At 41.9% G+C, this 27,506-nt stretch overlaps 1 protein-coding gene across 1 annotated transcript in view; it reads left to right on the forward strand.

Moving 5' to 3' along the window:
- The first annotated feature begins 1,993 nt into the window (after positions 1-1,993).
- arap3 (ArfGAP with RhoGAP domain, ankyrin repeat and PH domain 3) overlaps positions 1,994-27,506 on the forward strand; it is a 70,300-nt gene continuing 44,787 nt past the window's right edge. The window contains exons 1-11 of the mRNA XM_078411010.1: positions 1,994-2,025; positions 3,570-3,812; positions 6,665-6,734; positions 9,566-9,686; positions 11,376-11,560; positions 13,154-13,260; positions 14,619-14,818; positions 19,018-19,103; positions 19,990-20,172; positions 24,384-24,549; positions 27,326-27,457. Coding sequence (XP_078267136.1) covers positions 1,994-2,025; positions 3,570-3,812; positions 6,665-6,734; positions 9,566-9,686; positions 11,376-11,560; positions 13,154-13,260; positions 14,619-14,818; positions 19,018-19,103; positions 19,990-20,172; positions 24,384-24,549; positions 27,326-27,457 — 1,525 coding nt within the window. The remainder of the gene's footprint in view (positions 2,026-3,569; positions 3,813-6,664; positions 6,735-9,565; positions 9,687-11,375; positions 11,561-13,153; positions 13,261-14,618; positions 14,819-19,017; positions 19,104-19,989; positions 20,173-24,383; positions 24,550-27,325; positions 27,458-27,506) is intronic.

A 27,506-nucleotide genomic window follows, 5' to 3' on the forward strand; every position in this document is an offset into this window, starting at 1 on the left:
CAAGTTTGAGAAATCAAAGACCGAGTCTTCCACAATCAGAGGAGCACAGACCTAACCTGCCCGAGTGGCGGAGTCCTTCCCCAGGTGCAGTGTGGTGGAGGTTTTCCCCGAGGTCCCTTGCACCTGAGACCGTCCTGTGGTGCCATGACTGCAGTGCCCGCCCAGAGGACCCGAAGGCTCATCGGTTGGTGTGGCCCGCCCAAAGGGTTATCGGTCGGTGGGACTGGGAACCCGTCCAAAGGCTCATCTGACCAGGAGAATGCCCGAAGGATGGGTGGACTGATGAGGGGAATGGGTGGAAGTTGGAGACATCGGATGGGAGGAGCAAGGGCCATTAGGAGGGTGAACCGGGTTAATGTCTTGTGCCTTCAAGGCTGCATGAGATGCCCCCGGGACACAAAGATGGTCAGATGAGGTCGGACGTAGGTTCACGGGAACTGCTTCAGTACAGCAAACACACTACAGAGTTTGGAAATGGTGGCAAAACATGGCAGAGCCTGCGTGTGTAATATATGCAAAAATAATTTCACTGTGAAGTTTCATATGTGACAAAAAAGCACCAATGAACCATTGAGCAGCTGATTTACACCTTTCTTCAAAATCCGGTGAAACCTATCAGTGCCAGGTAACATTAAAACTAGAAGCATCAGGGTTACTTTATCACAAATTAACATTTGGCAACATCCTTTATTCAGCAAGGCTTAAGGCGCATGGGGTTCATAAAGACTTGGTTAGATCAGCTTCAAAATTGGTTTGGACAGAGGAGACAGATGGTTGTGGTGGAGGTTTGATTTCTTGCTGTGACCAGGAGTAAGCCTACTGCTGTTAAGATGAGCAACATTTACCCAGCAAATAACCTGTTAAAGTTGATTCATCCTTAGCTATTGGAAATCAAGATTGGGAAGTTACCTGTAGCTTTCACAGTTTAGTTCAGCATGAACTTAGGGCATAATGTGTTTCCATTAATTATCAGATTTTATCACATGGCATCACCCCAGCAAGAAATACCATTGACACACATCATACATGCTGAATACACTTTCCCTGCACTTTCCCTGCAGCTGTGACATTGTGTTCTACATTCTGGTTCTTTTCCCTATTTGCACTATATATGTTTCGTATTCTCAGTCACCATCTTCTTGGGTTTCATGCCCATGCAACATCTGATCCATCAGGGTCTTTTGACTTCAGTAGCCCAGTTAGTATGGGTCACCAGCTGGCAACATTTCTTTCAAACTAAATCCAATTTCTCAAATTTAAATTTGTTCTTAGACCCTGGCGGAATTCTCATGGAGTCTTTGATTAATGTCCAATTGATCTGTGATAATGTAATAATCATTGAGAAGTGTGCAGAACCACCCAACCATATTATTTAATAATAACTTGGCATGAGCCTTGAAACAAGTAACCTTGAAAACAATTAAATGAGTTGGGCAGGAACATGTCACCAAACACGAATCTTGTGACTACAGAAACGTTAATTATATATGCACACAATATTTAACATACTTGAAAACATCAGAGCATAAAGACTACGCAGGTGTATTTTTTTCAATGTTGTGATGTTAAAAGGGAAGCAGATAGCATTTTAAGTGATACCCTCTGTTTGAACAAGTTTGAGAAATCAAAGACCGAGTCTTCCACAATCAGAGGAGCACAAACCTAACCTGCCCGAGTGGCAGAGTCCTTCCCCAGGTGCAGTGTGGTGGAGGTTTTCCTGAGGTCCCTTGCACCTGAGACCGTCCTGTGGTGCCACGACTGCAGTGCCCGCCCGGAGGACCCGAAGTCTCATCGGTTGGTGTGGCCCGCCCAAAGGGTTATCAGTCGGTGGGACTGGGAACCCGTCCAAAGGCTCATCCGACCAGGAGGATGCCCGAAGGATGGGCGGATGGATGGGGGGAATGGGTGGAAGTTGGAGACATCGGATGGGAGGAGCAAGGGCCATTAGGAGGGTGAACCGGGTTAATGTCTCGTGCCTTCAAGGCTGCATGAGATGCCCCCGGGACACAAAGATGGTCAGATGAGGTCAGTCGTAGGTTCACGGGAACTGCTTCAGTACAGCAAACGCACTTCAGACTTTGGAAATGGTGGCAAAACATGGCAGAGCCTGCGTGTGTAATATATGCAAAAATAATTTCACTGTACAGTTGCATATGTGACAAATAAAGCACCAATGAACCATTGAGCAGCTGATTTTCACTTTTCTTCAAAATCCAGTGAAACCCATCGGTGCCAGGTAACATTAAAACTAGAAGCATCAGGGTTACTTTATCACAAATTAACATTCGGCAACATCCTTTATTCAGTAAGGCTTAAGGTGCATGGGGTTCATAAAGACTTGGTTAGATCAGCTTCAAAATTGGTTTGGACAGAGGAGACAGATGGTTGTGGTGGAGGTTTGTTTTCTTGCTGTGACCAGGAGTAAGCCTACTGCTGTTAAGATGAGCAACATTTACCCGGCACATAACCTGTTAAAGTTGATTCATCCTTAGCTATTGGAAATCAAGATTGGGAAGTTACCTGTAGCTTTCACAGTTTAGTTCAGCATGAATTTAGGGCATAATATGTTTCCATTAATGATCAGATTTTATCACATGGCATCACCCCAGCAATGAACCATTGAGCAGCTGATTTTCAACTTTCTTCAAAATCTCCAATTCAGTCGGAACGGCATAATGGTTCAGCTGGTAGAGCCGCTACCTCACAATGCCAGAGACCTGGGTTCAATTCTGATTTTGGATGCTGTGTGTGTGGAGTTTGCGCTTTCTCCATGTCATTGCGCAGGCTTCCTTGGGTGCTCCAGTTCCCTCCCACATCCCAATGACCTGCAGGTTTGTAGGTGAATTGGCCTCTGTAAATTGCGCCTATTGTGTAGGGAGTGGATGTGAAAGTGGGATAACATAGAATTAGTGAGAACAGGTGATCGATGGTGGCTATGGACTCGGTGGGCCGAAGGGCCTGCTTCCATGCTCTATCACTATCTAAACTCTGAAGAATCTTAGTTTGGCTTAGTTTATTATTTCATGTGTACCAATGTACAGTGAAAAGTTTTTGTTTGCGTGCTATCCAATCAAAGAAAAGACTATATATAATACAACAAAGCCGTCCACAGTGCACAGGTAACGGATAAAGGGTATAACATTTAATGCAAAGATAAAACATGGAAGTCTGGTGAAGTCTGATTAAAGATAGTGCAAAGGTCTCCCATGAGGTTGATGGGAGTTCAGGTCCACACTGAAGTGATGAGTGAACGATTGAGTTGCCTGATAACAGCTGGGACGAAACTGTCTCTGAATCTGGAGGTGTGCGTTTTCAAACTTCTGTACCTCTTGCGTGATGGGAGAGGGGAGAAGAGGGATGAGACTGATCCTTGAATTATGCTTCTCTACAGGGCTTTTGCTTCAATCGCGGTGGTTTAGAGACCAGATCGTTCAGATCAGAATGAATTAGTCACCCTTGTAACTGAATGGTTTTCTGTTGCTTTACACTGGAGTGTTTGCGATGGATGAAGGTGTGATCACTGTGATTGTCCTTCCCAATTTTGTGTCACTTCTACTTATTATTTTCAGACAGCATCTGGGATCTCGCTCTGAGGAGGACGCAAGCTCGCAGCCAATGCAGATGTCAGCCAATGACTCCACAGCCTACGCCACCATAGGAGACATTCCTACACCGGGCACCGACTATCCAGTCAACTTCAATGATGATATGGAGGATGACCTAAAAATATCACCATATGCAAGCTTCCACCTAGCTCCAGAACAAGGAAAAAATACTAAATGTGATTGGTTGGAGAAGCTCTCACCACAAGGGTACAAATAGTTATTATAGCTAATCCTATTCCGTTGTCAGCAAAGATAAAATAGATTCAGCACAGTGACGCAGCGGTGGAATTGCTGCCTCACAGTGCCAGAGACCCGAGTTCAAACCTATCTATGGGTGCTGTCTGCACGGAGTTTGTACGTTCTCCCCATGACCTGCGTGGGTTTTCCCCAGGTGCTCCGGTTTCCCACCACACTCCAAAGATGTACAGGTTTGTAGGTTAATTGGCTTGCTAAAGATTGTAAATTGTCCCTAGTGTAGGACGGGGATCTCTGGTCGGCGCGACTCGGTGGGCCAAAGGCCTTGTTTCCACGCTGTATCTCTTAACAAAAGTAAACTAAGATTCCTCAGAGAAGAATTTTGCTACAACTTCATATCCCAATGAATAGAGAAAACGCATTCCCATTAACTGAACAGTGAAACACAGTCATGATTAATTCTACTTTAATCTCTAACTTGTGCTAGGTTACTAATTGAAGGATAGCATTGTTACACATTCTGAAATATGAAGTCTTGTGAATGGGAGGTGGTAACCACATGTGTCGTGCTTAAATGTTGACATCAATAGACAATAGGTGCAGGAGTAGGCCATTCGGCCCTTCGAGCCAGCACCGCCATTCAATGTGATCATGGCTGATCATTCTTAATCAGTACCCCGTTCCTGCCTTCTCCCCAGACTCCACTATCCTTAAGAGTTCTATCTAGCTCTCTCTTGAGCCAAACACACTGGCATCGGTTGGAAATAATACACTTCCTGGATGTTAATATTTAGATTGAAAGAAAGAATAAATGCATTCATTTATCTGGTATCTTTCACAGCAATATCATAGTAAATTTAAGGTAAATGAAGAATCTTTCAACTGTGCTCACTCTCGTAACGCAGGAAACACACCAGTTAATTTGCATTCAGTATAACATAAAGAGCAAAGCACAAAACCAGTGGGGTACCGCAAGGTTCGGTGCTGGGACCCCAGCTATTTACGATATACATTAATGACTTAGACGAAGGGATTAAAAGTACCATTAGCAAATTTGCAGATGATACTAAGTTGGGGGGTAGTGTGAATTGTGAGGAAGATGCAATAAGGCTGCAGGGTGACTTGGACAGGTTGTGTGAGTGGGCGGATACATGGCAGATGCAGTTTAATGTAGATAAGTGTGAGGTTATTCACTTTGGAAGTAAGAATAGAAAGGCAGATTATTATCTGAATGGTGTCAAGTTAGGAGGAGGGGGAGTTCAACGAGATCTGGGTGTCCTAGTGCATCAGTCAATGAAAGGAAGCATGCAAGTTCAGCAGGCAGTGAAAAAAGCCAATGGAATGTTGGCCTTCGTAACAAGAGGAGTTGAGTATAGGAGCAAAGAGGTCCTTCTACAGTTGTACCGGGCCCTGGTGAGACCGCACCTAGAGTACTGTGTGCAGTTTTGGTCTCCAAATTTGAGGAAGGATGTTCTTGCTATGGAGGGCGTGCAGCGTAGGTTCACTAGGTTAATTCCCGGAATGGCGGGACTGTCGTATGTTGAAAGGCTGGAGCGATTGGGCTTGTATACACTGGAATTTAGAAGGATGAGGGGGGATCTTATTGAAACATATAAGATAATTAGGGGATTGGACACATTAGAGGCAGATAACATGTTCCCAATGTTGGGGGAGTCCAGAACAAGGGGCCACAGTTTGAGAATAAGGGGTAGGCCATTTAGAACGGAGATGAGGAAGAACTTTTTCAGTCAGAGGGTGGTGAAGGTGTGGAATTCTCTGCCTCAGAAGGCAGTGGAGGCCAGTTCGTTGGATGCTTTCAAGAGAGAGCTGGATAGAGCTCTTAAGGATAGCGGAGTAAGGGGGTATGGGGAGAAGGCAGGAACGGGGTACTGATTGAGAGTGATCAGCCATGATCGCATTGAATGGCGGTGCTGGCTCGAAGGGCTGAATGGCCTACTCCTGCACCTATTGTCTATTGTCTATTGTCTAAATGCAGATTATATGATTTTGGCTATTAATATTGAGAATAGCTGTGCAGTATCAAGACATACATGAGACCATAGGACTTAGGAGTAGGATTAGCTCATGTGGCTCATCAAGTCTGCTCCAGCATTGATCATGGCTGATCTATATTTCCCTCTCAACCCCACTCTTTTGCCATCTCCCGTAACCTATGTTGCCCTTAGTAATCAAGAACATATCAATCTCCGCATTAAAAATACCCAATGACTTGGCCTCCACGGCCATCTGTGGTAATGAATTCCACAAATTCACCACTCTCTGGCTAGAGAAAATTTTCCTCATCTCTGTTCTAAAGGTACATCTTTTTATTCTGAGTTTATGCCCTGTGGTCCTAGACTCTCCCTGTGAGAGTTGGGGGAGTGTTAGAACCATCTTCTCCCATTCTCTCCATATCCACTCTATCTTGGCCTTTCATTATTCGGTAAGTTTCAATGAGATCCCCACTTCATCCTTTAAAACCCAGCAAGTACAGGCCCAGAAGAGCCATCAAACACTCCTCATACATTAACCCAGTCATCTTCAGGATCATTCTTGTAATTCATCAATTGCATGCACTTGAACAAACAAACTCCACGCAGACAGCACCTAAGGTTAGGTTGAACTCTCAGAGGTGCACATGAGGATGGCTCTATTAAACCAGACCGAGATCAACTTGAATGAATTTAATCATAATGAAAATTTAATAAAAAGGCAAAATAAATAGTGTGACACAATATTGTTTTGCTTCCAGTCCATAATTTCAAATCAGGTGTGAGTAATGCAGCAGGAAGTTTATAATAACTTTGTGCAATAGAATTTGAAACATTCCTAACAGAACCTTTTGTTTTCTTTCAATGAGCTAGAAGCTGTGTATTTCAGAGACGCTACGTGAAATTTGATGGGAAGACCCTGATGTATTTCAGCAATGAGAAGGTAAGATAAGATTCAACTCCAGCTGAAGATAAATTGGCTGTTTCTATGGTCCTGCCAGTGATTCAAAGGAGTGCAACATGAAGAATTCAGAGTTACAGTGTTCATAAGCAATAGGGGCAGAATTTGGAAATTCGGTTCATCAAGTCTACTCTGCCATTCAATCATGGCTGATATATCTTTCCCTTTCAACCCCATTCTCCTGCCTTCTCCCCGTATCCTTTGACACTCTAACTAATCAAGAACCTTTCAACCTCCGTTTTAAAAATGCCCAATGACTTGGCCTCCACAGCCATCCGCCGCAAAGAACTCCACAGATTCACCACCCTCTGGCTAAAGAAATTCCTCCTCAACTCTTTTCTAAAGTTATGTCCTTTTATATTGGGAGCAAGTTAATGTTGTGGAACACAACAGTATCCCAGTATCACCAGTGAACACTCATTGCTTTCAATATGGACATCAAACCATTCGTGGCAGATAAAACCAAACTCAACTTGGAATGAAAATGCTTGTCCTTTGTGCTCAGGTCTCAGAGCGGTACAGTGGCAAAGCGGTAAAGCTGATGCCTTTGACCGCCAGAGTCCTGGGTTCGATCCTGATTATGGTTGTTGTCTGCACAGAGTTTGTACAATCTCCATGTGACTGCAGGGGTTTTCACGGCTGCTCTGGTTTCCTCCCACACTCCAAAGATGTACAGGTTTGTGGTTAATTGGTTTTGGTAAAATTGTAAATTGTCCCAAGTGTGTAGGATAGTGCTAGTGTACAGGGAGGGGTAATCGCTGGTTGACGCCGACTCGGTGGGCCGAATGACCTGTTTCCACACAGCATGCCTATACTAAATCCCTCGCTAATTCTTCTGTCAAAGGTCTTAAATCTATGCTCTTATTGACCTTATTGCTGTATTCATTGACCTTATTGCTCAGGTAAGTTAACCTGGTTTGTTCATGGGTATGCAAATGTCCTGATACACTTTCTCTCGCTTTGTTCCTGTCCCTTGCTGTCTGACCCAGAAAGCAGACATGTACCCCTGCTTGCATTGGTAAAGTGGGAGTGTTGAACATATGTTGAGCATGGGGAAGTAGGGGTCACTTTTATCGAGGTAATTTAAAGGCAAGGTTTCTATTTCAATCAGCAATGCACTTTGCCACCTCCATCCTCGGCATGAAAGTGTGCAGTGCTGTTTCCGGGTAATTCAGCAAAATGGTGACAGTACAGCAATAGGTCCTTCACCCCACAATATGTGTGTCAAACATCATACCAAGAGACCCGGGATCAAACCTAACTGTGGATGCTCTGTTTGCTGTTTGCACGTTCTCCCACATGGGTTTTATCTGGGTGCTCCAGTTTCCTCCCACATCCCAAAGACATATTGGTTTGTAGATTAATTGGCCTCTGTAAATTGCCCCTAGTTGTGTAGGATGCAAAAGTGGGATAACAGAGCTAGTGTGAACTAGCTGGTCAGAGTGGACCAGGTGACCTGTTTCACAAGTTCACGTTATCGGAGTAGAATTAGGCCATTCGGCCCATCGAGTCTACTCTGTCATTCAATTGTGGCTGATCTCTGCATCCTAATCCCATTTTCCTGCCTTCTGCCCATAACCCTTGACACCTGTTCTAATTGAGAATGTGTCTATCTCTGCCTTAAGAATATCCCTTGTCTTGGCCTCCACAGCCCTCTATGGCAATGAGTTCCACAGATTAACTACCCTCTGTCTAAAGAAGTTCCTCCTTACCTCCTTTCTAAAAGAGTGCCCTTTAATTCTGAGGCTGTGACCTCTGGTCCTAGATTCTCCCACCAGTGGAAACAACCCACTCATTCCTGGAATCATTCTTGTAAACCTCCCCTGGACCCTCTCCAGAGCCAGCACAACTTTCCTCAGAAATGGGGCCCAAATCTGCTCACAATACTCCAAATATGGCCTGACCAGCGCCTTGTAGAGCCTCAGCATTACATCTCTGTTTTTGTATTTCAGTCCTCTTGATATAAATGCTAGCATTGAATTTTGCCTTCCTTACTACCCATTTGACTTGCAAATTAACTGCACCAGCACTCCCAAGTCTGTACCACCGATTTCTGGATTCTCCCTCCATTTAGAAAATAATTTACGCCTTTATTCTTATTACCAAAATGCATGACTTTGCCCTTTGCTACACTGAAGCTCATCTACCACTTCTCTGCCCACTCTCTTGACCTGTCCAAGTCCTTCTGCAGAGTCCTTGCTTCCTCTGCACAGGAACTCCACCTATCTTAGCATCATCTGCAAACTTGGCAACAAAGCCTTCAATCCCCTTATCCAAATCATAATGTACAACGTGAAGAGAAGTGCCCCCAGCACTGACCCCACACTATATCTCTAAACTGTAAACAAGATAAACTAATCTCATCAGCCTGCACATGATCCATATGACTCATTCCCCGCATTCCAATGCCTATCTAAAAACCTCTTAAAATCCACACTTCCATCTGCCTCCACCACCACCCTTGGAAGCGTACTATGCACCCACACACATCTGTGTAAAAAAAAAACTTGGCCTGCACATCGCTTTTAAACTTTTCCCCTCTCACCTTAAAACTATGCCCTTGCGTCTTTAATATTTACACCCTGGGAAAAATGATTCTGACTCTCTACCCTATCTATACCTCTCATAATTTTCCTCAATGTTTTCAAGACCTCGTTTCACTTGGTTGTGAACAGATTCATGTAGCAGCTCTGCATGGCACAATTTAAATCCATTAAGAGATTCTTTGTAGTTGAAAGTAGGGCTTTGTTTAAATTGCAGTCATTTAATATATTTAATCACTGGTTTCCTGCTATTTTGCTTCATTCTTGTAGGACCCTTATCCTAAAGGAGTAATCCCCCTGACCGTTATACAGATGGCAAGAACAGCTAAAGAAAATAAATTTGAAGTAGTTACAAGCCAAAGAACGTTTGTTTTTCGGGCGGAGAGTGAAGGTGAGTGGTGTAAAGCGTTGTACACGGGCATGTGTTGTCAGTAACTTCCCACAGGGAAGAAGAAAGACAGGCCTGTGCTTTCAGGTTTCTACGGCTCTGTTGGATTTGTTAAAATGAGATCAACTTGGAACAATAGTGTAAGAAAATAACTGCAGATGCTGGTACAAATCAAAGGTATTTATTCACAAAATGCTGGAGTTACCCAGCAGGTCAGGCAGCATCTCAGGAGAGAAAGAAAGGGTGACGTTTCGGGTCGAGACCCTTCTTCAGTGTAAAGAAGGGTCCCGACCTGAAACATCACCCTTTCCTTCTCTCCTGAGATGCTGCCTGACCTGCTGAGTTACTCCAGCATTTTGTGAATAAATACCTTCAACTTGGAACAATCCTTCCCTGGCTGGAATTCACAGATATAGTTCCCTACGACGTATGAGGAGACCGTTTGACCGATTGAGTTCAATGGTGACACAGAGTAATTCTATCATTCCATCAGGTTTAAACCAGGGTTGCTGGAGTTGTAAGGCAGTTGCACTGTATGTTCTTCCATGATGCCACATGGCACAAAAACAGGTCCTTCTGCTCAAGTTGTCCATGCTAACCGTGTTTCCCCTGTAACCACGTTGGTTCTCTCCGGGGGCTCTGTTTTTTTTCCACATTCCAAAGATGTGCAGGTTTGTAGGCTAATTGGATTCTGTAAAAAAATGCCCATAGTGTGTCGGATGCGAAACTGGGTAACATAGAACTAGTGTACAACTGATCAATCGTTGGCATGAACTCGGTGAGCCGAAGGGCCTGTTTCCACACTGTATCTCTAAACTAAACTAGACTAGACAACCAAGATGTATGTCTGATCTAGTCCCATCGGCCTGTATTTGACCATATCCTTCTAAAGTTTTTGCTATTCTTGTATCTGTCCAAATGCCCTTTAGGTGTTGTAATTGCAATTACCTCGACAGCTTTCTCCAGCTGCTTGTTCCATATATCTGTGTGAAATATTTGCCCCAGAGGTCTCACCTTAAATTTATACCCTCAAGTTCTAGTCTCCCCAACCCTGTGAAAAAAAAAACTGTGACCATTTACCTTAAATACCTTATACACGAAGGGTGGTGGGTGTATGGAACAAGCTGCCAGAGGAGGTAGTTGAGCCTGGGACTATCCCAACATTTAAGAAACAGTTAGACAGGTACATGGATAGGACAGGTTTGGAGGAATATGGACCTGATGTTCTGGAGGTCATAGAGTGATACAGTGCGGAAACAGGCCCTTCGGCCCAACTTGCCCACACTGACCAAGGTACCACATCCACACTAGTCCAACCTGCCTGCATTGGGCCCATTTCCTTCTAAAACCTCTCCATTCATGTACAAGTCCAAATATCTTTTAAACGTTGTTATAGTACCTGCTTCAACTACCACCTCTGGCAGGTCTTTCCAAATACCCACCCTCTGTGTGAAAAAGTTATCCCTCAGGTTCATATTAAATGTTTCCCTTTCAACTTAAGACGAGCAGAAAATGCATCATGGACTGGATAGGCTGAATGCCCTGTGTTGTTTCATATTTTCTATGTAATCCTGTTTCGGTGCAGAAATATTATATATCCTAGTGATTCCCTTCAATTTGGGCCATATCACACTGCCATATATTCCCATGCACGTCTCAGTCTACTTGTGTATCGTGCTTTCTGTATTGCAGTGCAGAGAAACGACTGGTATACGCACTTGCAGAACGCAGTCAAGGGCCATCACTTCTCCTCCAGTCGTCGGGTTGGATCCCTAGCCCTCTGCCAGAAGTATGGACACTTGGAGTTGAAGGGACATAAATCTAAGGTCTATGCTGCCCTTTATACTGACGTGCTCTGGCTACACAAGAGTGAACAGGTGAGAAAGGAGTTGCTGGACAGAGAATGTGCTCCACTGTTCTTTGCACAAGGTGATAACTGATTCTTGGGAATTAGTTTAGTTTAGAAACAGGCCACCCTATTAACAGCACGGAAACAGGCCCTTCAGCCCTCCAAGTCCGCACCGACCAACGGTCACCTGTACCTGTCCAAGTGTCTTTTAAATGCTGTTTTTGTACCTGCCTTCACTACCTCCTCTGGCAGCTCGTTCCATATACCCACCAATCTCTGAATGAAAAAGGTGCCCCTCAGATTACTATTAAATCTTGGCCTCTTACTGTAAGTCGATGCCCTCTAGTTCTTGATTCCTCTTCCCAATGCAATCTTGATCTCTTATGTCATGCAACCAGGACTGCACACAGTACTCCATTTGAGGCCTAACCAATATTTTCCAATGATGTAGCATTCCATCCTGCTCAAATCGTCTAAGACTTGGCTCATGAAGGCAAGTATCGCATACACCTTCTTAACAACCTCATCTATCGGGCATGACACATTTGGGGATATTGGACTTATAAGCCATGGTTTCTCTGTTACTTGATACTCCTGAGTGCCCAATCATTCATTGTGTTCACCCTAGCCTTACGAGTCCTCCCAAAATACATAATTTTACACTTATCCGAGTTAAATTCAATCTACCAAAGCTTTGTCCATGTTATCAACTCATCAATATTAACATAGAACATAGAACAGTACAGCACGGGCATGTGCCCTTCAGCACATAATGCTTGTGCCGAACTTGATGCCAAGTTTAACTGATCCCATTTGCCTGTACGTGCTCCATATCCCTCTATTCCCCACTTTCATATGCCTATCAGAAATCATCTTATCTGCCTCCACCACCACACCTTGCATTGCATTCTAGGCTCCCACTACTCTCTATGTAAAAAAACTTGCTCTGCACAGACTCCAAAGACGTACAGGTTTGTAGGTTAATTGGCTTGGTAAATGTAAAAATTGTCCCTTGTGGGTATAGGATAGTGTTAATGTGCGGTGATAGCTGGTTGACGTGGACCCGGTGGGCCGATAGGCCCTGTTTCCGCGCTGTATCTCTAAACTAAACTAAGCATCTCCATTAAACCTTTCCCCCTATGCCCTCTAGTGTTGGTCATTTCCACCCTAGCAAAAAGGTTCTGGCGTTCTACCCTATCTATGTCCATCTAATACTGATGCAGCCTAGGACCAGCCTCCTCACTCTTGCAGTATGATTCTTGACAGCTTTGTTGGACACGAATGCCAACTTATTGGAATGGTAAAGGGAAATGAAATATAACAATAAGCATTTTAGACAGGAAAAGCTGTCCGAATATAAAGGCATTACTTTGTGTAGCACCATCACCGTGGTTTCCATTGTCTAGTATCTCCTGCGTTTACAATTGTACACACTTACTAGATATGAGAACCAGCATATTTGACCTGTGCCTATATGTCTTTGATGATGAACTGCTTTCCTGAACCTTGGCAATCTAGGTAGTGCAGGTACTCCTGTAATGCAGTTTAGTGGGAAGTTGCACACAAAAGCTCATTTAAAATCGGTTTAAATAATATTAACACAAGTTGTCTTTTATGTTAGACTTTCAAGTCTGGTATTGGAATCATAACAATTGCGGTGCAGGGAGCCACAATTCGCGATGGCAGCCGCAAAAGTTTTGAGTTCATCACTCCTTTTAAAAGCTTCAGGTGAGTTAAGTTGCTTTTTCCTGTATCTTGTCAGGCAGGAGGAGGTGACAGAGGGAGGAGGAACTGGGCTACAGTGCATGTGGGGGCAGAGACACTGGTGGCAGGTGCAAAAAACAGAAGGGGAATGATCGTAGGTGAGGAGAAGGAAGAATGAGATCAACCATGGCTTGAAGGGCTGAGCGGCCTTCCCCACTCCTAATTCTATGTCCAAATGTTTCTCTTTGGCGTTTGCACCGTTTCCAGTCAACAATCAATAGCATAACCATCTCTTGCGATCTCTGGCTTGAGATCCAATATAACGCTCACTGCAGACATGATAGAGACCTTTGCGAATTTCCACGGAAGATTACTGACTCCTAATGTTTAGTAAGAGGTGTGTCACAAATAGACCACGAAATTCTTTGAATTCTGGATTTGTAAAAGAATAATTTAACTGATATGTCTGTTTCCTGCAAGCTGAATATTTAATGCTTCTTGCTAATTGTCTTTTAGAAAGTGGTAGTAAGCTAACTTTGGGATGCAAAACAACTCTTTAAATGGCTTTGAAAATATGATCCTAAAATTCAATGCACCTTTGTCATTGAATGTTACATCTTTGCATTTTGGACTTCAATGTTATATCTTTGCATTTAATGTTGCACCCTTTATTCTTCATCTGTGCATCGTGGACCGCTTGATTGTATTCGTATATAAACTTCTTTGACTGGATAGCATGCAAAAAAAGGTTGGCACTGTACCTTGGTACACATGACGATAATAAACTAAACCAAACTAGAAAACCTTGGGTGTGGGTGGCAAAGGGGGAGGGCATAGCCGAGTGCATAGTTAGATGAATGGTGTGCAGTAGAGGAAGGGATTAACCAAACCAGATGCACGGTGAATCAGTTATAATGTTGCTTTATAGATGCTCTGGTAGCAGATTGGGATGAAGCAGAAATTTGTTGGTATGTTTAACATCTGATTTCAGTATCATAAACGTTTATATTTAAAAAAAAGGAGAATCATTAATTCTGTAAATGTTTCATTGAGCATATTTTGATAAGAATTCAATGAAAACATAAGAATTTTGCAACTGATATAGAATTATTTGCAACATTTTAATTATTTGATTAACTGCTATTCATATCAATTATGGTTTTCACTATCTTAAACCCTGCTGTGAATTTAAGCAATAATGTACACGTACACATAATCAGCAGTGTAAAAAGAAAAAGTCATCCTTTCACCTTGTTCCGAATATCAGTTCTAAATTAAAATGAATCCTCCAAATGATTGAAGATAAGCTGAACTAAACTGATTATTAAATGAAACGATAAACTAATTGGAGAGAACAATTTTGTGCTGTTGGTATGTTGCAGTTTTACAGCTGAATCTGAACGGGAGAAGAGGGAATGGATGGAGGCTCTACAGGACTCCATAGCAGAGACATTCTCAGATTATGAGGTGGCTGAGAAGATTTGGTCAAACAAGTCCAACAAAGCCTGTGCAGACTGCAAAGCACCAAACCCTGACTGGGCGTCCATTAATCTCTGTGTTGTCATCTGCAAGAGATGTGCAGGTAACTGGGAAGTACTTTTTCTTGACTATCTTCATGGGTTCTGCTGACAATTTAAACTTCCATCATGTGTAACTAGAATACAAAGGGGGATTAGTTAGATGAATATTATTTTGTAGCGGGCGTTGTCAATTCATAATGTAACAGAGTAACAGAAGATGAAAGCAAGCCTTTCGGCCCAGCTTATCTATGCTGACCAAGTTGTAGAAACAAGGAACTGCAAATATTGGTTTACACAAAGCGACACAAAGGACACAAAGTGCTGGAGCAACTCAACAGGCCACACAGCATCTCTGGGGAACATGGATATGCAATGTTTTGGGTCAGGATCCTTCCTCAGTTCGAGTTGCCTATCTGAGCAAAGCTCATTTGCCTGCATTTGGCCCATATTTTTAATTTAGTTTAATTTTAGTTTAGAGATACAACACGGAAACAGGCCCTTAGGCCCACCGAGTCTGCACCGACCAGCGATTCCCGCACATTAACACTATCCTACACGCAAGGGACAATTTACATTTATACCAAGCCAATTAACCTACAAACCTGCATGTCTTTGGAGTGTAGCAGGAAACGGAAGATCTCGAAGAACACCCATGCTCAGCGTGAATGTACAAATTTTATACAGACAAGAAACCGTGGTCGGGATTGAACCCGGGTCTCTGGCACTGTAATCGCTGTAAGGCAGCAACACTACCGCTGCGCCACCGTGCCGCCCCATGTAACATTCTATACATGTACCTGCCCAAATATCTTTTAAAAATAGTAACTGTACCTTCCATTTCTGGGATATTTCATTGAATGCTTTGGAATGTCATAGAGTGAGAACGAAATAGGTCCTTCGGCCCATCCTGTCCACGTAGCCACTTGGACTATCAAATTTACCAGTACTTGGCCTGTATCATATCATATCATATCATATATATACAGCCGGAAACAGGCCTTTTCGGCCCTCCAAGTCCGTGCCGCCCAGTGATCCCCGCACATTAACACTATCCTACACCCACTAGGGACAATTTTTACATTTCCCCAGCCAATTAACCTACATACCTGTACGTCTTTGGAGTGTGGGAGGAAACCGAAGATCTCGGAGAAAACCCACGCAGGTCACGGGGAGAACGTACAAACTCCTTACAGTGCAGCACCCGTAGTCAGGATCGAACCTGAGTCTCCGGCGCTGCATTCGCTGTAAAGCAGCAACTCTACCGCTGCGCTACCGTGCCGCCTGTAGTCTTCTATGTCTTGTCAATTCAGTTGCTCATTCAGATACTTGCATGATGTGAGTGTACCTGCCTCCACCAGTGTGTTCCAGATCCCTACCAACGTCTGGGTGCAAAAAATCTTCCTTGAATCCCGTCCAAAACTTTTATCCCTATCCTAGACCTCTAATGTCCTGAGCTAATAATATATAAATAGCATTCCTCTTCTTTGATTGATGTTCAGATTGTACTCTTTAAAGGTTTTTGCATTGAAAAAATTGAGTAATGTTCTTTATTTGAGCTGCATAAGAGTTGAATTTCATAAACATTCAGTTTCATTTCCCTTTTCGTGTCTGTAAGGGCTACACTGGACTGCCACCAACTGTTCAAAAACAGCATTGCAGTCATGCTGAATAGGGTGGTGGGTATATGGAATGAGCTGCCAGAGGAAGTAGTTGGGGCAGGTACTGCAACAGCATTTGAAAGCCACTCAGACAGGTACATGGATAGGAAAGGTATAGAAGAACATGTCCCAAACATGTGCAGATGGGATTATTTAAAATGGGGCATCTTTGTCAGCCAGGACAAGTTTGATTGAAGGGCCTATGTCTGTGCTGTGTGACTCTGACTTGAAGATCCAACACTAAATTCAATTGAATTTTTACATGCTGAATGCACACTTCCAATACTTTCTCATTTTTCTGTGCATATGATGGCCATACGCATGGAGTGATATACATGACACGCAATACAGAGTCATTGAGTCAAACAGCGTGGAAACAAACCCTTTGATCCAACTTGCCCATGCTGACCAACATTTACACTAATCCCATCTGCCCACATTTGGGTCATATACTTCAAAACTTTTTCCATCCATGCACCTGGCCAAATGCTTTTGAAACGTTGTGTTAGTACCTGCCGCAACTACCTCCCCAGGCAGCCTGTTCCATATACCCACCATCCTTTGTAGACATCACATAGGTTGCACTGTGGTAGAGTTGCTGCCTTACAACACCAGACACCCAGGTTTGATCCTGACTGTATGGAGTCTGTATGGAGTTTGCAGGTTCACCTTGTGACCTTATGGATTTTCTTTGGGTGGTCCAGTTTCCTTTCACATTCAAAAGACGTGCAGGTTTGCAAGTGAATTGGCTTCTGTAAATTGTCCCGTGTGTCAGATACAACTAGTGTACGGGTGATCATTGGCTGGTGTGGACTCGTTGGGCCAAAGGTCCTGTTTCTACACTGTAACTTTAAACTAAACAACATGCCAGGGTGTTGCTACACACATTTTCAACCACCCAAGGCATGTGAAGGAACATTTGCATCAAAATAGACTTTGTGACTTAATTTTTGGCATAAATTGAAGGGAACACTGCCAGAGAGTCAAGGGCATTCTGACCTCTTACTGGAAAGCTGTTAACTCTTCTAAAGATTATACTTGCTGTTCTCATCTTTTACTAAGGGTAATATCCTTTGGACATACAACAAACTGCAGATGGTTTACAAAATACGTCAGTGCTAAAGTGCTGGACCAACTCAGCAGTAACTCCCTGGATGGCATGAACAGGTGGTGTTTCACAACAGGCCACTTCTTCAGATTGATGAAGGGTCCCAATTAGAAATGTCACCTGTTCATGATCTCCAGAGATGCTGCCTGACTCGCTGAATATCTTTTGGATCCCTACTTGTGCACCCCAGTTTTCCACCGTACTCCTTCCTCCAAGCATTAATTCATAATGCATTTACCTAATGGATTCATTTGTCCTCTCATAACCTCAACACTAGGTCTGAGCATTGTGGCTAACCACACCACCCAACTTTCTCAAACTCGCCCACAAAATCACATCCTCTTCAGTTAGTATTCTTCCTCTTCTACTTCAGCCATTGAAGACTTAGTAAAGGAAAAGCCTTTTTTGATGTTCGGGGCTACTGATATCCCAGTGATGTTTCTGGATGGGAAGTGATAAAGCATTGACATATTCCATATGGCACAGCAACAAATCGTTTCTTCTGAAGTATAAAGATTAGATAACTATTGTTCTTGTAATATTGGAGACACAATGAACTGCAGATGCTGTAATCTTTAGCAAAACACAAACAGCTGGATGAATTCAGCAGATCAGGCAGCATCTCTGGAGAGAATTCGGGAAGGGATCTTTTTCAGCCTGACAATGAATCCTGACCAATATTTTCGCCTGTTCAATCTTGCAAAGATCTAATGTCTGAAGAAGGGTCCCAACCAAAATGTCTCCCCATCCTTTTTGCCAGAGGTGCTGCCTGACCCACTGAGTTACTCCAGCCCCTCAGTTTCCTATTAAATCTTTCCCCTTTTACCTTAAACCTATGTCCTCTCATTCTTGAATCCCCTACCCTGGATAAAATACTCTGTTCATTCTCCCTATCTGTTACCCTCATGATTTTATACACCTCTATAAGATCACTCCTTCGCCTTCTGTGCTCCAAGAAATATAACGTCCATTTTCTCCCTCTATTTCTGGGCCTCGAGTCCTGACAACATCCTTGTAAATTCTCTCTGCACTCTCTCTGGCTTAATGACATCCTTCACGTTGCAGGTTGACCAAAATTGAATACAATTTCCCAAATATGGCCTAACCGACATCTTGTACAACTATAACATCAAGTCCCAACTTCTATATTCAATACTCTGACTGATGAAGGCCAGTGTACCAAAAGCTTTATTTACAACCCCGTTTACCTGTGACACCATGTTCAGAGAACTATTTAAAATGTTTTTGCACTATAGATTTGTCAGGGCTACTCTTGGAAATCTTGCACTCAAAACAGTTAACTGCCATTAACTTTACTGGACAAAGATGTATTTAGTGAGTAGCTGAATTAACGTATGGGGAGAATGAAAGAGAAGCAGATAGTCAGAGGAAGTTTGAGTGAAGTATAAATGCCTACAATGACACTCAAAAAGTTGGGTGTGTTTCTGCAATATCTTTTTGATATGTATGAATCGAGTTTCTTTTACTTTTACAGGAGAACATCGAGGCTTAGGGGCATCTGTCTCGAAAGTACAAAGTTTGAAATTGGACACGAGCGTATGGACTAATGAAATTGTACAGGTCAGATGGCAATCTTTCTTAAATCAATTTGCTAAAGCTTCATTGTTCGAAGTTATTGCGTCACACAGATAAAGCACAATGAAAGGATAAAGATGTTGTAAAATTACCAATACAAGCAAGATTAATACAAATCTAGAAGGATTTTTAATGTAGCTGTAGTTATCTACCTTCAGATACAAAGGTAGATAACTAGTTAATTATTGGTTAAATAATTACAGCAATATGGTCCTATGGTCATTGAAAATAAAATAGTAATCGAGTCACAGCGAGATACAACATGGGAACAGACCCTTTAGTTTAGTTTATTGTCACGTGTACTGAAGTACAGTGAAAAGCTTTTGTTGCGTACTATCCAGTGAGCAGAAGGACAATACATGATTACAACCGAGCCATTTACAGTGTGTAAATACACGATAAGGGAATAACATTTAGTGCAAGGTAAAGCCAGCCAAGTCCGGTCAAGGATAGTCCGAGGGTCACCAAAGAAGTAGATAGTAGTTCAACACTGCTCTGGTTGTGGTAGGATGATTCAGTTGCCTGATAACAGCTGGGAAGAAACTGTTCCTGAATCTTGGAGATGTGCGTTTTCACATATACCTATACCTATACCTATACCTATACCTTTTACCTGCTGGGAGAAGGGAGAAGAGAGAGTGGCCAGGGTGCGATTTGTCTTAGATTATGCTCTTGGCCTTGCCGAGGCAGCGTGAGGTAGAAGGGAGTCAATATAAGGGTGGTTGATTAGCCGACCAAGTCCCTGCCGACCACCAACCACACTTTAATACTAATCCTACATTAATCCCATTTTATTCTCTCACCTTTTCATCAACACATTGGTGATCTGTTACTTAATGAAACGTTGTAATGCAAGTCTATTTTCTTGTAGCTTTTCATCCAGTTAGGTAATGAGAAAGCAAACAGGTTCTGGGCAGCTCGGATGACTCCAGGAGATGAGTTGGACACAGATGCCACCGTCGAAATGAGGAAGGAATTCATCACGACGAAATACAGAGATGGGATGTACAGGCGACCTCATCCCAAGTATGCAACTCAAGAGGAAGTTATTAAGGTAAACCTTTCAGTGAGAGACATAGCATGATGGAGTCATATATCATGGAAACAGGCCCTGAAACCCAACTTCACCATGCCAACCAAGATGGCTCATCTACAGTAGTCCCACCTGCCTGTGCTTAGCACATATTTTTCTAATCCATTCCTCTCCGTATGCCTGTCCAAATATGTTTTTCAAATGTTGTTATTGTACCTGCCTCAACTACCGTCTCTGGCAGCATGGTCCATAAACCCACCACCATTTCAGAAGTAGGTAACTGGGGCGGCACAGTGGTGCAGCGGTAGAATTGCTGTCTTACAGCACCATAAACTCAGGTTCAATCCTGACTACAGGTACTGTCTGTACGGAGTTTGTACATTCTCCCCGTGACTGCATGGGTTTCCCCCGGGCACTCTGGTTTCCGTCCACACTTCAAAGATGTACATGTTTGTAGGTTAATTGGTTTCAGTAAAGATTATAAATTGTCCCTAATATGTAGGATAGTGTTAGTGTATGGCGATTACTGGTTGGCATGATCTTGGCTTACTGAAGGGCCTGCTTCTGCACTGTATCTCTAAACTAAACTAAACTCGGGTCCCTATTAAATCTTTCCCCTCTCACCTTAAACCTTTGTCCCCTGGATTCCACTAATTTGGGTAAAAGATTTTATGCAATTTCCATATCTATTCATGATTTTGTACACCTCTATAAGATCTTCGCTCATCCTCCTGCATTCTAAGGAATAAAGTCCTGGCCTGTCTAACTACTCCCTATAACTCATGCCCTCAAGACCTGGCAACATCCTCATAAATCTTCTCTGAACTATTTCCAGCTTAACAACATCCTTTGCTATGACAGGGTGTCCAAAACTGAACACGATTCTCCAAATGTGGCCTCACCAACTGTAATATAACATCCCAATTTCTATATTTTATACCCTGAATGACAAAGGCCAATATACCAAAATACTTAACTTTCCACTCTACCTTTGATGCCGCCTTCAAGGAAGCACGTACCTGTACTCCTAGATCAAGGGTTCCCAACCTGGGGTAAATTTCACCTACCCAGGGGGTAAATTTGTTGATTCTGGATTTGTACATATCGACTGACTGTTTGGTTCTGGTATAGTTGTTCATAAATAAATGAAATAACATTGTTATGTGCTATTATTATTGTTTTTTGAACTTAAAATAATAATGTTAAAAACATTATTTTAAAATTTCCCCTTTGTCGGTTGCTTTATTATGGTAGAAGTGTAAACTCAAATTACTGAACAAAACAGGGTGGGGGTAAATTTACTTTAGAAAAGTTGCCTGGGGTAAATGGGACGAAAAAGGTTTGGAATCCCTGTCCTAGATCCCTAATGCTAGGTGTCTCCTTCTTGAGAGAGTGCCTCAGAGATGCTTATGTTTGAAGAATGATTAACAAAAATAATCAATGGCAAAAGAATCCATTAAGAAGTGTTTCATGATCTATGACCTTTAATGTGGTAATTGCCCCTGCTTGTACTTAACAATGTTGATACACTTAGCTGGAGCTAACATCAATCTTTGTGACCATTATTCATTGCCTCACTCCCAGCTATAACAGTTAACTGACCTCCAGAGAGTTGATGGATACCATCCATCATATCGCTACTTAACCTGCTGTGGGGCAAGACAGCAGAATTTAGTTGGTGTGATTTCCATTTTATTGATACATACTTTCAGTTAGCCAACTGCATGGTTGCCCTATAATTGAAGAAGCCTGAAACAACGTGTAGATTTTTTAAAAATGAGCCTCTTTACTGTAAAATAACTTTACATTTTCAAATGCTGATGCTACCTGAACAGAGTTATGATGTTTAAGGTGATAATGGAATTATTTCATCCCTTTATGATCTTGCAGTAAAAAGAAACGTTTCCCATCTGTCAACCACTTTAACACGGGTGTTGAGCCATTTCTCTGGCCTATCTTACAGTGAAATATTGCAGAATTGTACAGTCCCTGCTATTATGATGATTGGTTTGATGTTCTCGTTGGGAACTAAGCCAGAAGCAAGACAGCCTCTGGATCACTTTTACAGTTTCTGTTTGTCTGTCATATTTTAATTTGCAGATTGGAAACAAAATATTTAGGGATGAGATTGGAGTAAAAGCATCAGCTCTAGGTTAAAAGGACTGATTTTTGGTATACACACACACACACATATACATATTCAGTAATATTTTTTTGTCTTGATATTATATATTTATTTTGATATTTTATCTATATACATTTGTTTCCCTCGGCAAACATATTCTTCAATATTCTTCAATAATATTTCTTATTTGAAGAAATATATTCTTCAATATAAATTGTTCCCTTTATCCTTTATCTTTGTATTGTCGACGGTTTGATTTTATTCATGTGGTCTTTTTTTACTTGGTAGCCCACAAACAAAACCTTTTCACTGTACCTCAGTGCACGTGACAATAATAATATTAATCTGAATAAACTAAATAACCTATTATTCAATAAATTTCAATGTAATATTGAGTGCCATTTAAGGTCCAGGGCAAATTTCATGGCCTCACATCTGTAAGTACCAATAAGAAAGGAAGTAAAAGTGCAAGGCAGCTTGTCTGGTGACCGACCAATATTCATCTCTTCACCAACGCCAACTGAAGCAAGTTCAGAGGACATCTCTGGGTTAATTGGCTGTCACATTGCCCACAAATGCAACAAGTGGTTACAAGTCACAAACATTTCATTGACTGTAAAGAGCTTTGAGACCATAGGAAGAATCAACAGGCTCAATATAACTCACTGGAGAATGCAGACTTCATCATGAGCTGCGTTTACTGACCTGGATGCGGTACAAACACTGATGGTGTTAGGAGATTAACATTGTAGTGCACTGATTTGGATCAGGCCCTGCTGCTGTTTTCATCTGTTCAAAGCTTATAATGAGCAGAACTAGATTGTATTTCGGAATCACATGAGGCCTTTCATCCACCCAGGACTGTTCAGTCATTCAATTACATTACAACTGATGTTTATCATGGCTACCCTGCTGCCATTGCTTTTTCTCCCTTTTACAAAACAATAAACTACCTTTTCAAATTTACAATATTATTTGAGTTCAAATCAATTGCTTTCGGACATAAAGGGATTTTCAGCCTTTCCATTATTTTTGAACTTCTCTCTCAAACACCGTGGACCTCGTTTGACTGCCATTTGTACTAATGTGGTCTGACCGTACTTTTCCCTTTGTATCTATTTCACAAAATGCTGGAGTAACTCAGCAGGTCAGGCAGCATCTCAGGAGAGAAGGAATGGGTGACGTTTCGGGTCGAGACCCTTCCTCAGACTGATGTCAGGGGGGGCGGGACAAAGGAAGTTGATCCCTTTGTATCAACAGGCTGAGGGAATTGCTAATTTAGTCCTTGAACTGGGTTAAGAGTTAATAATAAGCCAAAGCATAAATGTATGAAAAGGTCAATTTTACATTTGTAGTTACTTGCAATTTATGCAAAGTATTTGAATAAATTGCTAGTAACAACAAGTGTTACATTTATAAATGCATTATTTCAAAGTTGTCTTTCTGAATTGGAATTTGAACTTGCACATCCAGACCTTTAGATTAGTAATTAAGTAATATTACCACAATGCTGTAATGTCTCTGGTACGAGATGGCTATTGCTCATCTGCTTCAGCTTTCCTTTTGCTACACATTTCTGATACTATACTCTTGGTGGTTTATTAATGAAATGACAGACTATCTAAAGCCATTAATGCATTATTATTAAAGCCATTAAGTGGCCATAAAGTGAGCAAAGGAAAGTGATATTAGAATGAAGATGAGGAGGAATTTCTTTAGCCAGAGGGTGGTGAATCTGTGCAAATCATTGCCACTGACGGCTGTGCAGGCCAAGTCATTGGCTATTTTTAAAGCGGAGATTGAAAGGTTCTTGATTAGTAAAGGCATCAAAGATTACGAGGAGAAGGCAGGACAATGGAGGGTTGAGAGTGAAATTTAGTTCACTCCATGGTGGAGTTGACTCATTAGGCCTAATGGCCAGATCCTGCTCCATCATGATCTTATGATGATCTTATGATGACAGCCAAGATAGCTGATTCCAGATCAAGGAACAACCTGCTGTATGTATTGATGTTAGATGACAATTCGGTTTGGTTCACCTTATTCTCTAACTGGATGCCTGTTTATGCTTTGGAGGGAAATAAACCTTGGTTTCTGTACCTTGCAGGCACTTTGCACAGCGGTGAGCAGCCCTAATCTCCTGCAGACAGTACCCCAGGTCTTCTCTGAAGCAGATAAAAAGAGTCACGTTGACCCAGATATCTGTGACACAAAGTCAATTCAAAGCCCCACGCATTTTTCCAGACTGGAGCGATTATCACCAAGAAGTCCGGGTATTTATTCAATAAACTACAAGTTTAATGAATATATATATATATATATATATATATATATATATATATCACTATTGTGTCTACATTAATAAAATGTATTGATTAATTTAAAGCAACATATCAGTTAATATTAGAAACGTAAAGAATTGCAAAAGCTAACCTTTTTTAGAGGAATGTACCAGATTTTAAAATTTGACTTGTCACTTCTTATAATATAATATCTGATTTGGCATTTCTCACAAAAGTCAGTGATAGGATTGGGCAGTTACCGATAAAGACATATTTGGGTGTCCTAAAGGGGTAGCCATGGCGCAGTGTTTTGAATCTTTGCATTGTGGTGATTGGCGACAGTTTAGGAATGGAGATAAAACAATGTAGGGATGACAGACTCAGGGCAATGTGTTTGGAAAGATTTGTGTCTACAAGCCATCAAACTGGAGTATTTTGATGTACAGGTAATTGTACTATTATCACAATAGTTGCATTTCTAAGTAACCTTCCTTTGGAGACAATAGCATTATAAAAGCAATTGTATTCATAAGGAAAAGTGTGATAAGAGTTAGAGAATTTTAAACATGCATTAATAAAATTAATTTTTACACAGGCTTTTAAAACAATAAAATTTTTAATAGCTATATGTTTACTTTTATTGCTGCAAGCTAAAAGTATTAAAGGCCGTATGTTACATTATTTAAGAGAGTATTGTTGAACAAGTCTCTGGAACTGTTGCACTGTAATGCTGAGAATTGTATTCTGCACTATATCTTTTCCCTATCTTTTGCTATGCCTATTGTAGTTGAGTTTGGCTTGAGTATATTTATGTATAGTATTATTTGATTTGATTGTACAGCCTTGAAAACAAAGCTTTACACTTGTACCTTACAAGTAACAATAATAAGCCGAAACCTGATGGTCAATGGAAATAATTATTTATCAGTTTCAAGGCGCACCTACATTTAGGGCAGCATAGTGATGCAGTGGTAGAGTTGCTACCTTAGAGCTCCAGAGAAAACCCATCCCGTCATAGGGAGAACGTACAAACTCCGTATAGATAGCATCCATAGGCAGGATCGAACCTGGGTCGCTGGTGCTGTAAGGCAGCAACTCTACCGCTGCGCCACTGTGCCTACCATACCGTAATGTGAATGTCCTACCCTACAAAAATATCTTCATTAGACTGTTGCACAGATTGGCCACACAGGTCCTAAATCTTTCATCCTTCATTGTACTATTTGTGAAATATTGTTTTGCTGGAATTAATGGAAACCAACCTTTAGTCAATACATTCATCTAACCAATTCCCCCAACCCCCGCCATCACATTTCCCCTCAATACTTCTGGCATGTTTATCTCCCATTCCCTATCCATCTCTAATCTCTGTTCACCTGTAAGCACCTGTAGAAAGAAAGCGAACGGCCATTAACTCCACAATGGCCGTGGCTTTTTGAATGTCCTGCATGGTGTGTGGGGTTGGAGGGTGGTGTGTGGAGGGTAGGTCTGGCCTGTAAAATTATACCCAGGTGGAATATCACATTCTGCTCATGTAGGATTACACCACAAATTTACCATAACAAGAGAAGTTCTCGAAATACAGCTGATGTTGATGAAGCCGATGTTGTATCCACTTGGGGCTGGATTTAATCACCTGAGGATAATTGGAGAGGAAATTGCTATTTCTCTCCTCGTAATTGACTGGTGCATTTTAATTTATTTTCCCTTGTCCCAAAAGCTTACAAGTTCTCCTGTTCAGATATGCCGTGTCTATTTTGGAATATAGAAGGCATCAAAGCACTACAGGATAGGCTAGACAGAACTGCAGGCTGTTTCCAACCTGGAAATTACATAATGTTTCCTTCGATTCAGACACATTTGCCAACTTTGATGGACCTAAGAGGCAGACCTTGGTATTCAGAGAGAGAGTTGTGAAGAAACTTCGTGGAAATGAGAAGGTCATGGAATTTTACTCTTGTAAAGGCTCATTCGTTAACCATGCATAAAACAAAAATTAATATGTTGTTGGTTTATATGGTGTTTTAGGTTTAGTTTTATTGTTATCATGTGCACCAAGGTACAGTGAAGAGCTTTGTTTTGCATGGTCTCCAATCAAACCAGTTCATACAATACATAGGAACAATCATGTCCAACTCATGTACAATAGGCGGAGTGAAGGGAAAGATACAGAGTGCAGAATATAGTTCTTTGGTCCTTGCTAGTTACGTTACAAACCTATGTCTTTAGTCAATACATTCATCTAACCAATTCCCCAAACCCCTGCCATCACATTTGAGGTGAATCAGACTGTACCCTAGCTAATGGAAGAACCGTTCAGAAGCCTGACAACAGAGGGAAGAAGGTATTCCTGAGTCTGGTCGTGCTTGCTTTCAAGCTTCTGTATTTTCTACCCAAAGGGAGCAGGGAAGCAGAAGGAATGAGTCAGAGTGAGAAATGTCTTTGTGTTAATGGATATGGATTTAGGAAAGAAAATGGCATTTTGGTAGAAGATAAGTCGTTATCATTTTGAACGGTATAAGAAGTCCAAATGGGCCAGATATAGTTCACTTGTGTTTCTATTTTCTATGCTCTTACGCCTTATGGCATTTTGCGCATGAAAGCAAATGATTGTGGAAGGTCTTGGAATTGTTTTCAGTGTTAGCAGCCTTATGCAAGTGGAAGTTGTAGTTGTTGGCCTCCTGCTTTTACACATCTGAGGGTATTAGAGATGTGCTGATTGCTGTTGGTCAACATACACTCAAGTGATTGTGTTCATTCCCTTCAGATGTTCCAAGCTCCTTCCCCTTGGATTTGACTGGTATTTACAGTGAGATCACGCAACCTGTCATGCACTGCGGCTACCTGTACAAGACATCAGCATTAACAAAGCTGCCTTCCAGCAAGAAATGCAAAGATGGTATGTGATCAATAATGACCGATGCTGACTGAAAACGAACATAGTTATG

This window comes from Rhinoraja longicauda, chromosome 14, assembly GCF_053455715.1.
Source record: "Rhinoraja longicauda isolate Sanriku21f chromosome 14, sRhiLon1.1, whole genome shotgun sequence".
Classification (NCBI taxonomy): Eukaryota; Metazoa; Chordata; class Chondrichthyes; order Rajiformes; family Arhynchobatidae; genus Rhinoraja; species Rhinoraja longicauda.